This window comes from Lasiodiplodia theobromae, assembly GCF_012971845.1.
Source record: "Lasiodiplodia theobromae strain AM2As chromosome Unknown scaffold_33, whole genome shotgun sequence".
NCBI classification, from domain to species: domain Eukaryota; kingdom Fungi; phylum Ascomycota; class Dothideomycetes; order Botryosphaeriales; family Botryosphaeriaceae; genus Lasiodiplodia; species Lasiodiplodia theobromae.
In genome coordinates, this window is record NW_023336512.1 from 301,108 (window position 1) to 316,771 (window position 15,664).

A 15,664-nucleotide genomic window follows, 5' to 3' on the forward strand; every position below is an offset into this window, starting at 1 on the left:
AGTTCAACTGGCAACAGCGCAACAGCCGTTCTCTGACGCTCTTGCGCTCCTTGTATATGAGCGCGGTCCGGAAAATATCCCCTGTCACCCTCCAACGCCCCGCGCTCCCGACGAATCCTACACCTCGCGCCCGTCCCGGACCCGTCAGCGCCGCAACGGACAAGTCAGCACTCGGCCCACGACCCGGACGAGACCTGGGGAGCCGAATGGTTTAAGACAAAGCCAAGTCGTGTCGTCAACCACTATTCAAAACAACCTCCGGCCCATCCGCTATCCGCTAGCCAAACTTGGCGATAACGCTATACGAGACCTGCACCACCCTCGTGTCTTCTTTCGCTGACGCCTAGAATCTTGGGCGGCCCGCCCTGATATGCAGGCACAGCCATCTCACGCCGCCGAGCCGGACCGCCCCCCTGTAAGCATGTACCACTAACGTCCAGCCTCCTGCAACGTTGGCGTGTTGTGCAGCCGTGGTTGACTAGTATGCGAATAAGCATCATTTTCCAAGATCATGCTTAGATATCTGGATCTCAACCACTGACTCATCTATTTCATCTTGTACAAGCATTATGGTCTTCAAACTATCTACGCAGCATGTACATTGGGCCCAAAGGTCGGACTCGCTAAACGGAACAATCTCTCAGTGGGAACAGTAAAACGGGGTTGTCAGCGAATCGAAGTGGAAACAAAGCATTCTGCTGCTACCGACTGCAAGAAACGTTCTAGACCTCTAACACCTGCACGAGTGGCTGTTTCTCCAGCTTCTCGTTCAGCTGCGCCTCTGCAGCCGTACGCATCTCGGCTACCTTGAGGAAGTCAGCACGCTGCTGCTGATCTTTGGCCTCAGCTTCACGCCATAGTCGAATGGCCTGCTGCTTGCGTTCTTCGCTGCGAGGTTCGAATGCCATCTGGAAGGGGTCGGGTTTGACTATGAGCAGTGAGTTGGACTTGTCGAGCGGAATGTGGATCTTCTGGCCTGTCCTGGGGTCGACCTTGTGCTTGAGATTGAAACACCAAGCGAGAGCGCCGCACGCAACCACGAGCTCGTCCTGCGTTACCGATTGGCCCAGACACTGGCGCTGGCCCCAGCCAAAGGACGTCATGCCCTTGAGTGTGGGGAACTGTGTCAATGGCTCCTGGAACGTCGGCCACCCTGGCTGCAACCAGCGTTCTGGCCTGAAGTTCTCCGGGTCAGGGTATTTGATCGGGTTGCGCAAGAAGGCCCTGTCCATCTTGTCAGTATCATGTTCTGCGGCGCCATGGCGTGTTTGGGGTGACAACAACTCACCAGTCCAATGGAAGGATGCGAGTTCCCTTGGGAATGAAAAAGCCATTGTACTCATCATCTTGCTCAGTCTCGTGTGCCACGCCTGTCAATAACTCGTCGTCAGCCTCTCATCAGAACAAGCTCAACACTAAACTACTTACCAGTGGGAACGTTGGGCTTCCACCTCATGGTCTCCTTAATACAAGCGCGAAGAATGGGTAGTCGGGGCATGTCGTTGAGTGTGGGCAGGCGGCCTTCGCATACTTCGTCGACTTCCTTCTGCACCTCAGCCTGCCACTCTGGGTGGTAGACCATGGATACGAGGAAATAGTATAAGGGACCGGCGACGGTGAAGATGCCAACTAGCGCCATCATACCAATGACGGACGACGCCTCGTAATCGCCGGACAGGTTGGACTTCTTCTCGCTTTCGAGGTACGACCTAGTCCAGCAAGGGCGCATCTGGCCCCTAGCCATCTTCTCGCGTACCGTCAACAGCTTCTGCATCCACCAGGCTTGTTGCTCGTCGTGGCGTTTGCGCTCTGCCCTCTTCCATGGGTTGAGGATCCATGGCAGGTGCCACAAGGGGGTGAGGAGATTGGTTATGGGGCCGGCCGGCGACATCTGTGTGAGAAGCCCCCACGCGCTCTTGGTCAAAGCTGCACTATCGGAAGTGTCGTCCCAGGTCAGCTGGCACATGACCTTAGATGCCATGTCCTCGAGCGAGAAGGCGAAGTCATCCTGGTCTTTGATGAGGCGGTAGAGCCATCGCTTGGCCTCGAAATTCATGATTCCGTAGTATTGGGCATTGGTCGCCTCGGTGAGGTAGGCATGCGTAAAGCGGCGCTGGCGAGCCCAGTACTCTGTGGCCAACGATCAGCTCCCATCAAAGGACCAGCATCGACCTTTATCAGTTCACTCACGGTTCTTGCCCATTAGAGGGAGATACTCCATGGACCCGTGTGTGCTCTTGGAGTCAAAGAGGGAGCGGATCATGGGCCGGTCCGAGTTGTGCTTGGCCCGCTTGACCAGAAGATCTTCGGCGATCTTCTCGTCCGACACGACGATGAACCTGGCTCCAAGCATCTCCGTTCTGTACAGGCCGCCCTTGCCGTGCTTGTCTGCCCATTCTTTGAACTTAAGCCACATATATTGGATGGGTAGGTCATGAATGCGGCCGATATAGGGGAGAAGGGTTGGACCAGGGGGCCCTGATGGGTCGTTCTTCTCTCTGAACGATTGGATGAACTTGAGTATCGTGAAGCCTGCTAAGGCAACAGCGAGCACAACGTATGTAAAGAGCTGCATGATTTCGCGGACGGGAAAATAGAGCTGACAACTTCTCACGCAGGGTGAAGCGGAACGTTAGAAGGAAAAGTTTGATGCGGGGAGAGGATGTCTTCATTAACTACCGTGCCGCCAGGAATCACGCCAATGCATCCACCGACAGCGAAACTGATCACCACTTCCCGCAAACGTCTCGCCCAGGCGGACTTCGCACGAGCCGTTCTCCACCTCCGAGAGGAAGAACGCCCTGTATCTCGTCAGATCGCTATTGCCAACGGCCCGCTCATCTGATGGGAGCGACCTCATGCAAGATGTCGGCGATCTCCAGTGGGTCTCCCTGACGTCCCAAACCTTCAATGCCGTCCGCCAGTGGGACTAGCACGATGATCGTCGGAAAGCATCCAAGTTTGTCTCAGGTGAAGCCATATTTGCTCCGTCATTACAGCAGGAGGAACGCCGGACTCTCCGCACGGGGGCTACGGGAGTGTTTCTCAGGCGTCGGAGAATGCAACATATGCATGTCACAATGGAAGCCTTAACCTGCACTGCCGCCTTTCAGGCGGGACGCAGATGCCGCGTATGAGCCTACGGGTGGTATAACACGTCACGAAGGCGCATATCGGCGGCTCATCTCAGGGTACATTGTGACAGGTAACTGTCATATCAATCAGGCTTCGCATGGGGTTCCACAGAGTGAGTGCATACACATGGAAAAATCGTTGCACAACTTCTGCAAAATGCAAGCGCGAAGTTTGGGGTTGAGATTCAACTCCATGATAGGCCCATGGCAGAAGCTGGTTTACCGTTTTAGTCGCAAGCCAGCCGTGCACTTTACTGTTCCATCGAAACACAGTGCCCAGGCTTTTTCCCGAACGGGCTTGGCTCCCGTGTGTTGGCCCGCCAAGCAGATTGGATCCCTAGCGTGCATCCTGGACCATTTTCAGGACCCTGGTTCGTATCGTCATAGAGGCAGCGCCATGGCTACCCAGCACCAGTTTGGACCTCCCCACATACAACCTCTGGGCAAACCCAACAAGCTTTCCACTACCGGCAGATGGGAAGTTGGGGTGGAGAGCCGGCTGGACATCACCCTGGGCAAAAGGCAGATGCGAACGGCGCTATGCCAAATCGTCGTTCTGGCTAGGACATCTCCGATGCCAGGAGGTTTCATGCTCCGGCCGACCCTTCATGGTCTCGCCCGAGCTTCCGCGACCATCCTTTATACGGGCCGTAAAGGATGAAAGCTTCACTTGTTCACTTCCTCGAAACTCACAGCACTTCTTCACTTGTCCCCTTCTCCTTTAGCAACAGCAACAACGCAGAGAAATCGTGTCTCGCGGTTTGATTCCTATTCGGAAGCCAACGGCAGGCCCCCAAACCGCCAACTGTCAGCAAAGTCAAAAGGAACATAGTGGGGTACTTACCGAGTCTAGGCGCCAAGCTCTTCTCCGCTTCATAAATCCTCCGTGACCTCAGACGCTTCTTGTTCAACAAGAACATGGAGTCCAAACCTGTGGGGTCCTACCCGCCATCTGGGCTCGACGTGCTCGTCGTGGGCACCGGTCTTGCCGGCCTGGCTGCCTCGATCGAGCTGATCCGGAAAGGCCACAATGTGCAGGTGCTGGAGCGCAACGCTTCCATCAACACGGCTGGTAAGCAGAAACAGAACTATACCCTGATAGCCTAAATCAAGCTCTCACATCAGCACATGACTCGTCGCAAACCATCACATCACATTAGGTTCGATCACGTGTTTCCGCGTCACTCACGTCTCTCCCCCATTCACTATCACGTTTACTTGCTCAGGCTCTGTAAAGCAGTGCTGACAGTTGGTTGTAGGTGACATGTACTTCATGGGTCTGTCGGCCACCAAATTCTTCAAGCACTGGCCGGAGCTGGCGGCCGAGTTCGACGCTATCTCTCTGCACGACGCATGGATCGAGACGTTCAAGCACTCAGGCGAGCAGATGATCGCGCCGCTCAAAGTAGCCGAGCGGCTCAAAGCGCAGGGGCTCGACCCGAAGACTCCACCAGGCACGTTCCAGATGCGGCCGCTAGTGTACAAGATGTTTGTGCACCAGGTCGAGAAGCTCGGCGTGAAGGTCCAGTTCGGCAAGCGCGTCGTCGACTACTGGGAAGACGAGGCAACGGGCCGGGCCGGCGTGGTGACGGACCAGGGTGAGCGATTCGAGGCGCACGTGGTAGTTGCAGCGGACGGCGTGGGCAGCAAGAGCCAGAAGATTGTGGGCGGCCAGGTCAAGGCCATCTCATCTGGTCGCGCCATGTGGCGTGCCGCGTTTCCGATCGAGCGTCTGGAGAAGAACAAAGAGGTCAAGGACTTCTTCAAAATGATCGATGGGGAGACGGGCAAGGAGCCTATTGTGAGGACGTGGTTGGGGTGAGTTACACTAAGATCCCGTTGCTTTTCACGTGCTGCTGTCGTCCCTGCTGCGGAGCGGTCTCCGTAGATGTGGTGTGGCGACGGTCCGGTAGCTTGGGCACACTCCCTTGAGACATGCATGCTGACTGATGGTGCGACCCGCAGGCCTGGAACATACGCCCTTACCCTGACGCGCCCGGACACCATCATCTGGATCATGAACCATGACGTGCGTCTACACTTGCATACCCTTCCCGCAGCTCGGCAAAAGAAACGGGAACGAAATAGCAAGCAATTACTAATGCGAACATTTATCTACAGGTTACCGGCAGCGAATCCGAGTCTTGGAGCAACACGGTTGAGCCCGACGAGGTTCTAGAGGGCATGGACAAGGTGCCAGGGGCGACCAAGTGGGCGCCCATCTTCCGCGAGCTGGTGGCGCTCACGCCGCCCAAGACCATCATCAACTTCGAGCTGCTCTGGCGCAACCCGCAGCCGTCGTGGCTGTCTCCGCTGGCGCGCGTCGTGCAGATCGGCGACGCGGCGCACAGCTTCCTGCCGGCCTCAGGCAATGGCGCGACTCAGGCCATCGAGGACGCCGTCTCGCTGGCGTCGTGCCTGCGGCTGGGTGTCGACGCCGCAGGCAGCAAGCAGCATGAGGGCGTGCCCGATGCAGTGCGCGCGCATGTGCGCATGCGCTTCGTGCGCAACGCCTGCGCGCAGAAGCTGGGCTTCAGCAACGCCGAGCTGCTGCAGGACACGGACTGGTCCAAGGTCAAGCTGGATCCGCGCCGTGCAGCGCCTAAGCTTCCCCGCTGGGTCTGGAGCCACGATCCGGAGCTGTACGCGCACAGCCACTTCGACAAGGTCGTCGAGGCCGTCAGGCAGGGCGTGCCCCTGAGCGAGTACATCGACGGCGTGCCGCCGAACTATCCGCCGGGCTACCACTACGAGCCGTGGAACATCGAAGACATTATGGAGGACATGCGGGTCGGCCGGCCAGTGGACTTGGGCGCTGGGGACTGGGATTGAGGAATTGGCTCGGGGAAGCTCGGTTTTGAAATGGAGCAGGACGGCCGCGACTCTTTTTGTTTCTGGACTTCCTTGTCTTTTCCTTTTTGACTTCAGATTGTCAGCCCCAGGGGGGTGTAAAGAGGATTCCTTTGAAGCGATGGTCGGAATGCGTCTTCGAGTAGAATCTTTGAATATTCAATTCCATTCCAATGAATTCGTTACATTCTCAATTCCTTTCTCTTAGTCAAACGAGCAATGGGTCCAATGGCCGTTCGGTTGTTCGAGTCAGGCATTTCCTCTGGTTGGAAAGTGGAATGCTTTCGCATAGTCAAGAAGATGGGAATGGATGCCGCGCTTGAGCTTTATTTCCGGCGTCTCAACCGGATTTTTCAAGCTCGAACGGGAATCATTTTGCAGCCAGTTATGCTCCTTCCTTTTTCTGCAGAGTCGACTGTGGAGCCGATGAGGTGGCGAGAACACGTTGATCTCTCTCGCGTGGGTGCTCCTGCCAGGGCTGCGGTTCCTGCCCGCCTCGACATTTGGACGCTCCGCCGATCTCTGACAACCTGGCCGACACACACGACCGCGTGCTGCAGCCAATCGCTCAATCTGGTGGCAAATGCAGCACCCCGGCTTCTAGTTTATAATATTCAGGTAATCAGTCTTAAGATTTCAATCACGGCGTTTGCTTCGCCGCATTCGCCGCTAATTTCCCCATCCTGATAGACTGGCTGATATGTGCCACGATTTTCTCCGTGCAAACATTTTCCATGACCCCGGGACACATTCCGATAACCCATCCGCTCGCCTACATCAAGCCACCCGCTAGAACTGCCCAAGAAGGTGGTACTCGCTTTGGTCGGCCGACTGCCTGCAAACCCATGGAATGGGGTTTTGTTGATGCAAGTGATGGCACTCCTCAACGAATCGCCGGACCTCGTTCCGTAGGCGTTAGTTCGTATACCGGCGGATCAGCAGGGCTCAAAAGAGCTGCGCACACATGGGGCTGTGGTTTTTTTGCGGGACCGCACAAGCAGGCCAGGCCAATTACATCTTTCATACCATGCAGTTAGCCGCCTAGCAGGAACGCAAACGCGCGGGGAGCGCTCGGAAAAGCCACTGGCGAGAACTGCCAAGCCATGAAGACGGACATTGGTCCGTTCTGTCACTTATGCCTTTACAAGTCCTCCACTCACCCTTCTCTTTTTTCTCTTCTACCGCTTATCTCCTCCAATCGACATCGTTGGCGTTTAACTCGTACACGCTGCTGTGCCTCCGTCAGATCTCCGATCAGACTACGCTACTCCCGGAACTCACCATCTTAGTATTGCCATGCTCTCGCCATTCCAATCCCGCACAACATCCAGCCAGGATCTCCGTCTCGTGGAGCCACTCGAGAACACCGGACCATCCATCTGACAAGCCTCCCTCCCCAACGCCCCACCTCAATGGCGCCGCCGAACCCGCGTCGATCGCACATATAGTTCCCGTGCTGCATCTCACATGGAGCACCCCGTGCAGTCTCTTTGCTCCAAAGAGGCCACGTGCTTACGCACGAAAGAATGAACAGACATGAATGGCCAACAAGCAGCAGCCCAGAAAAGAGGTTCCAATTGATAGCATGGCCATTGCATTTGATCTCCTAATGTGTTACATTTATCCTTTCATCCTCCAAGCCGTGCCTCTGCACGTCGGTTTCTTTCCAATCTGACTTGCATGCAGCATTCGAAACGAGAGAGAGAGGAGAGGGTACGTGTCTCATGATGAGGCGGCGAATGTCCGGAGGAGAGAGAGCCCATGCACTACTGGAAGAACCTTATAAGCAAGGGAGCGGGCCTCTGAATTGACAGCAGTGCCATTCACATCATCTCTACTTCACTCTCATCACCGTACCACTCTTATTCGATTCACCATGTCGTCTTCGCTGCAGCAGATCATCAGTCTACCTGCTCCCCCCTCAGAAGGAAGCTCCAGCACGCAGCAGTACCTCATCTTCTTCGTTCCAGGGAGTCCCGGACCGGCTGCGTACTATCGATCATTCCTCTCTAGCCTTCACGCATCCCTTCACGACGGCTCGACCACGAAGCGCGCTACCTTCGAGATCCTGGCCGAAAGTCTCTCAGGGCCAGGAGCCGCTGCGGACGAGTTGCCCTCCGTTTCCTCAATGACCAGTGGAGTCGAACACATGGAAGCTGTGTTGCTTGATCGGGTGTCTACACTGGCATCAGGTCGAGAAGGCAACACGCCGGTCAAGGTCATCATGGTCGGTCACTGTGCTGGCGCGTATGTTGTGCTGGAGCTGCTCAAGCGATGGCAGCAGGATGCATCGCACGAGAAAGGATATGGTTTCACAGTTGCTGGGACGGTGTGTCTATTCCCGTCGGTGGCGATGAAGACGGTTGGTGGAGCTGTGTCTCAGACAGTGGTGAGTCTTCCATGCCATCTTTTCCTCTTCCTCTTTTTTTTTTCTGGTCCTATGACAACATCCTCTCAACTAGCTACGCGCTTTACCTCTCCAAAGTATTTTATTTCAGTCTAGTAGGAGGCTCTTAGGCCTGTCGTACTTCATTGCACCTCAAAAGCCTCTATCTCCTCAAACTCCGTCACTGATGCACAGTGAAACAGCTTACCTTGCTGTCGAACTCAGCACTATTTGTCCATCATTCGGTCAAGCTCCTCCTATTTCTCGTTCCGTCCGCTGTCATCGACACATTGCTGCGCAGCACCACTGGTCTATCTGGCAATGCTGCCAAGGTGACTAAAGAGATGATGGGGAGCCAGTGGGGCATCTATCAAGCACTGTATGCATCCATTTCACCTTTTCCCGCCCGCTTTCTACAGCGGAAAATCTCCCTACCATGAGTCTCTTCACTACCACTCTAATACCTAGCAACACATGCTACAAAGTTATTAACTGACTCATTTTTTAAGCACGCTATGGCGAAGTCAGATGGAAGACCAAAAGAGTGGCCGCTGGGACGACGCCATCTACAGCTCCAACTCTGCTCCGACTTCGCCTACGTACATGCTGTTCGGTCAGAACGAGGGCGAGCCCGAAGTAGGCCGAGGTCATGGAAGGCTGGACCCGGTTGCCGGAATCAACAAATCTCAGCTACCTAACCACTTCTTCACGAGTAAGTTATCCCCTCTAATTAGACACTCAGCCATAGAGCTTTCCACCTATCAATATTACCATCGGGACCCTCAAACCTCCATTCACTATTTTTTTTTCCTAATCTTACCCCGCTGTATTCCTTCTTTACACGATTACCGTCAATTCAGTGAAGACTAATGCTTCGCAGCTCAAAAAGACAGTGAGACCGTGGCAAGCCTAGTGAAAGAGTACATCGGAGAAATCGTGAAACAGGACAACAGCATTTAAGAATGCTCGCTATTCTCTCACATTTCACCCGTACTGTGCACTGGCGAAATCAAACAACTAGCGCACAGAAATACCGCGCAACATTCCGGAATTATATTCCTTAGTTACGACTTCAGTACCAACGTTGGAAGCAATGGTGGGGAGTATTTTCAAAAAGTATCCATATTGTTGCTGGAACGCAATTCTAGTCACGCAAGAGTCGTTCAACGTACTTGTAGCGAGCAATTTTATGCATATACCGGTATACATCTTGAGTGTACGGAAAGGGGTATGAACCTCACTAGGTGAGCTGCTCAAAGTACTAATCTCTGATTTCAATCAAAGTAGCTACACATATATACGGTGCTTTCTTTACATTATACACATTAAGTAAGTAAGCCATTCTTCATGGATTTCTTTTTGCCGACTCACTCTCATCTCCTCTGAGTCATGAGAAACGATTCAAGCTTGCTGAGCGAATCCAAGGCGGGGATTCCTGGTGCACTGGTCGAAAACCACATACTGGGACTAAGAGGGATTTAGTTCATTGCTGTGTCATGTATCCTGTGACATAAAATTCCTTACCTTGAGGAAGATACTTCCAATGATGGAAAAAGGCAATCCCGTATTCTTCTGCAGGCCACCATAGCAATGCGACTCATTTGCAGGGGAATAGTTCATGTATTCGCCGGGAACAGTCCGCGGCCGACCACCGATGATGAGCGTGAATTCGGGCAGGTCGGCGTTGCACGGGAAGACGAAGCCACCGTCTTGAGCAGAGTAGAAAGAGCCGTTGACTTCGTTGTAGTAAGCTTTTACGACCGCCCCCGGGAGGCTAAGCAGGGTAGAGCCGGTATCGGCAATGGCGTTGATAGCAGTGGAGACGACAGAGCCCTTGCCAACGGCATAGCCAGTAGAGGTGAATTCCCAACACCCGTCCGAATTGTCAACGTCGACATACGCGATATGGCCAGTGTATTTGCTCCTATTTCGAAAGCCGAAGTCGAATGCTTTGAGATTTGATCATCAGTCGAATTCGTGGAAAGCGGGGTTGAAGACATACTTCCAGCCTCGCCTCGTTTCAAGGTGACGGCAAATAGTTTCTCGGCCAGGTGGTCGGCGATGTTGTCAAAAAATGTTTTTTGGGGTTTCGGCTGGACTCTGCTTTTTGCGATGAATCCCAACCCAAGGATTCCATCCTCAGTAGGGTCCTCTACAAACATGTTGGAAACGGAAGTGGCCGCCCCAACCGCCTGGGAGGTAGCCGTCAAGTCACCAACGACAACTTTATCGGCGTAAACAGAGCCAGAAGCGGCGCTGTCATCACCATACGTGATGTTCCTAGCGCCATATTAGCACACGAACCTCAGGATGGTGAGAGTGCGATGACAAACCAGCTGTAACCGTCCATCTTGATACCGGAGACAGCCGGGTCGTAGACGGAATGATCGGCCTTGATGCTTTCCGGCATGAAAGAGGAATAGACCCACAGATCAGAAGATCCAGTGTCTATCTGAAGCTGCAACGTGGTATTGCCGATGGTGACAGGCGTCAGGTACTCGGTGTCATACTTGTCCCCTGGCACAGCAGCAGCAGAACCAGTTCTGGCAGCGACGGCCGCAGACACGACCTCGGACGGAGCATCTTTACCGAACTTGTTGAATGCCTTGAGCATTTCAGCAGGTCCATTCCTAGCCACGGATCCTTTCTCCACCTGCTTGCAAGTGAACGTCTGGCCAGGCTTGTCGATCGGAGTAGCCACAGCGAGGCTAAGAATGGTGGCGCAGGCCGCAGCTGTCTTGAAGAGCGGCATGGTATTAGATGTGACGAGACTGAGAAAGAAAAAGGGGGCTGCACCGTACAGAAAAGCTCTGGTCTTACTCAAGGAGTAGAGACTGCTAGGCTAACTTATACTACAATTCAAGTTGATTCTCAAATTGTCAGACGGCCGGCCCGGTACAGCACTGCCTCTGCCGTAGAACATGCACCGCGTGCCTTAGAGCCTCACAAGCTCCAGGCTCGGCCAAAGTGCCTGGGCCAGGGGAACCCTACCACGCGGGGAATTTTTGGGAAACCCCTTGTTACCGAAAAACCGCACCACAGAACGGACTGCACATCAGCACTTTCTAGCCTATTTAGCAAAGATCGCCCAAGTAGCTAGTGCAAGATTTTCTTCGTGTTGGCTTTCTTCATGAAACTTGATTAAGATGACACTCCATCGCGTGCTTTCCCGAAAAACGTGGGCTAGACCCATATTATTCTTCTGGAGACTTTTGCGGATTGAATAACTTTGGTTTTCAAGACCGAGGTTGGTTATTCTCTGCATGTTGCAACAATGGAACAACGGCGAACTAACAAAGGGTCCTACAGCGTAGAGGAAAGGTCTATTGTGAGCCAGAACAATCAGGCAATGGCTCGACCCGCCCGTCTGCTTTACCGTATTAAGCTAATAGGTCAAATCTTAGGCCACTCACCAGATGCTGTCCTTCCGGCGGGCTGATGTGGGGATCAGTGTGGAGAGTGCACGCGATGCCGACACAAGCAAAGCATGGAGCTATGCCGCGGATGTGGCGCGTTTAAGGAGCTTACACCCGCCTTCCTTCCTGAGCTTTTCTCTTAAGTTACGAATGCCACTTTTCCCATTGAAGCGCTCAATTTCACACATCTCCTATCTAAGTGCTATAGGACGCGTGAAGTTGAGGGCAGAGGAGGTGTTCTACCAAGACAGCAAGCCCTCTGTGGCTCTGTAGATTCCAGCTTCTTCGATCGTGAGACAGCCATCCCTCCAAAGAAGTACATTTTGCGAACGCTAAGGTATGTTTGGTTGCCGCTAGAAGTTGGATAGAAACTCCACAGAGATTTCTCTATCAGGATAAACACCACGCAGATCGGACACTGCTTGATCCATCGTTACTTGGGGAGGTGGCTAAGAACCGATATCTTCCCGCAGATCGAAATCGACGTTTTTGTCCCTGGGGGCTGGTCGAGCCCCTGGCCAAATGCTGCTACTTGATCACATCGATGGTTCACGCCATTGCTGAAACGTCCAGAAGCCTACAAACTAACCATTTCCGGCATCCAGGTAGTTCAACGTCTAAGCCATGTGGGGAGTAACAAATCTTTTGCGCCATGTGCCCAGTTACTGATGAGAATGATTCCCACGGGAGCTTGAAACTGTCATCATGACCCACAGTGTCGGTCACACAATTCGCGAAATGCCAACCAAGCATTGAGTTGAAGATATGTAAAGAACCACCACGTGCAAATGAGTCAATGGCTTCTTTCATATGAAATGGATGGGCAGGTGCAACGTATTAATCACCATCATCAGCCAGTCAGGATTGAACAGTACAGTTGGGAGTATTCAGAGTGGCCACTGATTGGCAGCGGACAATTCGGCTCCTAGAGCTCCAGCGAACTAGTCCTGAGCTTGGCGAAGGAAAATCAGGCCATTCTTCCGGAAACGGAAGTGCAATCTTGAAACTCAAATCTTTACCAAAGAATGCGACCGAATACAGTGCCGTTGTTTGGAATGCTAGCGCTCCGCCGCGTGTCTCAGACCGGGCTCCCGGTGTCATTCGGACACGAGGCGGAAGTCCAGATGGACGGTGGGCGGAGCCTTGCGGGAAGTTGAAGTGCCTCGTGGGAAGAAGCAGTGTTCCTGAGAAAGGCATATAAGGTGACGATCATGCCCGTCTGAAACAGCATCACACAACTGACCTTCATTCAGCAATTGTGCTCATCAGTCCCTTACAGACTTCGGTCGTCCTTCCTTTGACTTCGGTCGTCCTTCCTTTGGAACCAAACAAACAACACTCTTGAACAGACTCCACTCTTTTCGAGTCTTACCATCCTCAACATACCAAGAAGACATTCCAACCACTCTCTTCATCAACACCAACCAATCAATCAAAATGTTCGCCTCCAAGATCGTCATGGCTGCCATCGCCCTCGGTGCCGTTAGCTTCGCCGCCCCCGTCGAGAAGCGCGAGGCCCAGGTCCTTGCCCCTCCCCCGGCTATGCTCGGCCCTCTCGGCCTGAAGAGCATCACGTCTACCATCGATGCCCAGGCCACCGTCAGCACCGCCACCGGCGCCGTTAACTCGGTCGTCTCCTCTGTCGCCGCTTCCAACATCGTCTCCGTTCCGACTACCCTCGTGTCAGCTGCCAACACCAAGCTGGCCAGCCAGTCCCCGTCCAGCTCCCAGGCTGCCAACCCCCAGGCCACCAGCTCTACTGCCACTAGCTCCCAGGCCACCAGCACTGTCAAGGTCACCATCAAGACCAAGTCTGCTAAGGTCGCCAAGAAGACCACCAACGCCGCCGCCGACGCCGCCGCCACTGCGTCCGCCTAGATGACTACTCAATCTTGAGACTGAATGGACTTGCGTGTGGCAGGCCTGGATTTGTTGAGCAGTGCTCCGAAAAAGAAAATATAAAAACGGACCCTCTTTTTCTTTTCTCTCTTCACTGTATATAGTCTTTCGGAAACAACCTTCACTCTCTTTTTTTTTACATTTCTTCATTGTACATACATACACTTTTAAACACGACCCTCATTTTCTTTACTACACATGGTAGACATTATAGAGCCGTTGAGCGACAAAGACCTTCAATTTATATCGTGAACCATGTTCATTGGTGACTGTTTGCTTACTTACCAAAAGTGGCAAGTTCATGATCACAGGGTAGTGACGTATGAAGAGCCGCACATAGGATTTACCCAGAATAGAACGCCTATCTGGGCTTAGCCCCACCTCTAATTATACGTGGTCTCTGCTAGTGGCGTGGCCCTTATTCTGGTTTCAACGCAAGGAATGGTAACTTGGGACTGGTTCACGGAAGGGACACCATAACTGAAGATCGTAATAATCTCGAGAAAGTACATCCATTTCGCCTTCGTAAAACTGCACGTGCCCGTTCGTTTCAATGCCTGTGGCTAACGCAAAGCATGAGACTTCAATACAGGGCCAATGGGGAGTGAATATACGAAACATAGCTGTTTTGGGCAATCTCCCATGTCTCGATGGCAGATCCTACATCAGCCACCTACCGAAGGCAGAGAGTGCGGGGCAAAAGACGCTGCAGCATGCCTAAGCATGTATTGCAGGTAAAAACTCTGTGATGGAAGGGTTTAGCCAAATACTTGTCGACTACCAAGCCTTTTGATCTCGCCTCGGGTATCTTGGCAGGGATGTTGGCCTTTCTGTTTGCCTTAGCTGGTAAACAACCCCTAATACGTCATGGCGCTCCGCGCCGTAATCCGGGGAGAGGGTCCAGGCGTCTAGAACCAGCTGCGAAGCGTGCGTCGCCGCTAAACAGCAAGCCGCTGTCCCACCGTATGTCCCCAGAGGCTTGCCGCACGTGATCTGTTCTGGTGTACTATTTTGAACTGAGTCTAGCAACTCTGGTTTAGGTTCGGGAAGTGGCGCTTCGATAGGCGATGGTTTAAAAGCAGGTGAAAGGGAGCCGCACAGGAACGACACAGGCGACGTCTAAGAATCCTTTTATACGCCAACCACATCAAGAAGCAAGCCGCGGAGGATGATCCTCGAGTTCCCGTGTGGCGCCGTTGGTCAGCAGCAGAATGTTTCGGCGGGGAGAGCGGTGGGACCCAAAAGCGGTAGTTCTTGGCTTGTTGTGGCTGAGCCCTACAGCCGCAGCTGCAATGGGGAAGGTTGGCCCAGACTCGGAGCCAAGAGCCAGGCGTTCGGTTTCTCGCGAGCTGATCGAAGGAGCCCACGATCCGTATTGTCGGCGCAACGTTGAGAGACATGGTCGTCTTTGAGGCTGGAATGTAAGGGCTGAAGGTACGCAAGGAATGCGTCAGCGGTCGGAGGTACCTGAACGAGCCGCACCGTCAGAGGGAGGGTCCAGACCGGTGAAACGTGCATCGAGGCGGTCGCACAAGCGGCCATGCAGGTGGCCGGAGGGCGATTTTCTTCATCATCTTACAGGTACGAATTGCTGCCCTAGCTTGATCAGGAGCGAGCAGTGTCTATCAGGCTCGAAGTGGCGAAGATACAACTACAAGTCAGCGCCAGAAATGCAGCCACGGCCGAGTGGACGAATCGGGACAAACCGTATATGCGGTCTTCGACAATCGTCACCTGCCGAGAGGAAGCGGTGCTTGGCGAGCTAATATTCGACGGGAAGCACCACAGCTGGCGGGCTTTTGGTTAGGGCATGTCAGCTTACTCACTTCAAAGACGTGCGAAAGCGAAGGTGGCGTGTATACGGTAGACGCAAAGGCGAAGACTGCCCAGACGCGTTTTCCCTGGTGCGTATTATTAGCAGCGCCACCCAACACGCGTGGCCGGGCATGGCGAGCAAATCCTTCGCAGGATGTTGCGGG

The 15,664-nt window shown here is 53.6% G+C and overlaps 5 protein-coding genes across 5 annotated transcripts; 3 read left to right on the forward strand and 2 right to left on the reverse strand.

The window, feature by feature from the left end:
* Positions 1 to 722: 722 nt before the first annotated feature.
* Positions 723 to 2,575, reverse strand: LTHEOB_9745 (Cytochrome p450; the record flags this gene model as incomplete). The annotated part of the gene is made up of 4 exons (XM_035519366.1): positions 723 to 1,224; positions 1,289 to 1,370; positions 1,429 to 2,130; positions 2,191 to 2,575. 4 exons carry the CDS (start codon positions 2,573 to 2,575, stop codon positions 723 to 725), a joined length of 1,671 nt encoding a protein of 556 aa, XP_035368634.1.
* Positions 2,576 to 4,052: 1,477 nt separating this feature from the next.
* On the forward strand, positions 4,053 to 5,966 carry LTHEOB_9746 (Monooxygenase FAD-binding protein; the record flags this gene model as incomplete). The annotated part of the gene is made up of 4 exons (XM_035519367.1): positions 4,053 to 4,206; positions 4,394 to 4,952; positions 5,100 to 5,163; positions 5,256 to 5,966. 4 exons carry the CDS (start codon positions 4,053 to 4,055, stop codon positions 5,964 to 5,966), a joined length of 1,488 nt encoding a protein of 495 aa, XP_035368635.1.
* Positions 5,967 to 7,860: 1,894 nt separating this feature from the next.
* LTHEOB_9747 (MFS transporter) lies at positions 7,861 to 9,330 on the forward strand (the record flags this gene model as incomplete). Its single annotated transcript, XM_035519368.1, has 4 exons — positions 7,861 to 8,373; positions 8,574 to 8,749; positions 8,895 to 9,082; positions 9,251 to 9,330. The coding sequence occupies 4 exons, from the start codon at positions 7,861 to 7,863 to the stop codon at positions 9,328 to 9,330; spliced, it is 957 nt and encodes a 318-aa protein (XP_035368636.1).
* Positions 9,331 to 9,771: 441 nt separating this feature from the next.
* Positions 9,772 to 11,122, reverse strand: LTHEOB_9748 (Aspartic endopeptidase pep1; the record flags this gene model as incomplete). Its single annotated transcript, XM_035519369.1, has 4 exons — positions 9,772 to 9,837; positions 9,895 to 10,319; positions 10,373 to 10,650; positions 10,704 to 11,122. The coding sequence occupies 4 exons, from the start codon at positions 11,120 to 11,122 to the stop codon at positions 9,772 to 9,774; spliced, it is 1,188 nt and encodes a 395-aa protein (XP_035368637.1).
* Positions 11,123 to 13,223: 2,101 nt separating this feature from the next.
* LTHEOB_9749 (uncharacterized protein) lies at positions 13,224 to 13,664 on the forward strand (the record flags this gene model as incomplete). The annotated part of the gene is made up of 1 exon (XM_035519370.1): positions 13,224 to 13,664. The coding sequence occupies one exon, from the start codon at positions 13,224 to 13,226 to the stop codon at positions 13,662 to 13,664; it is 441 nt and encodes a 146-aa protein (XP_035368638.1).
* Between the last annotated feature and the right edge of the window lie 2,000 nt (positions 13,665 to 15,664).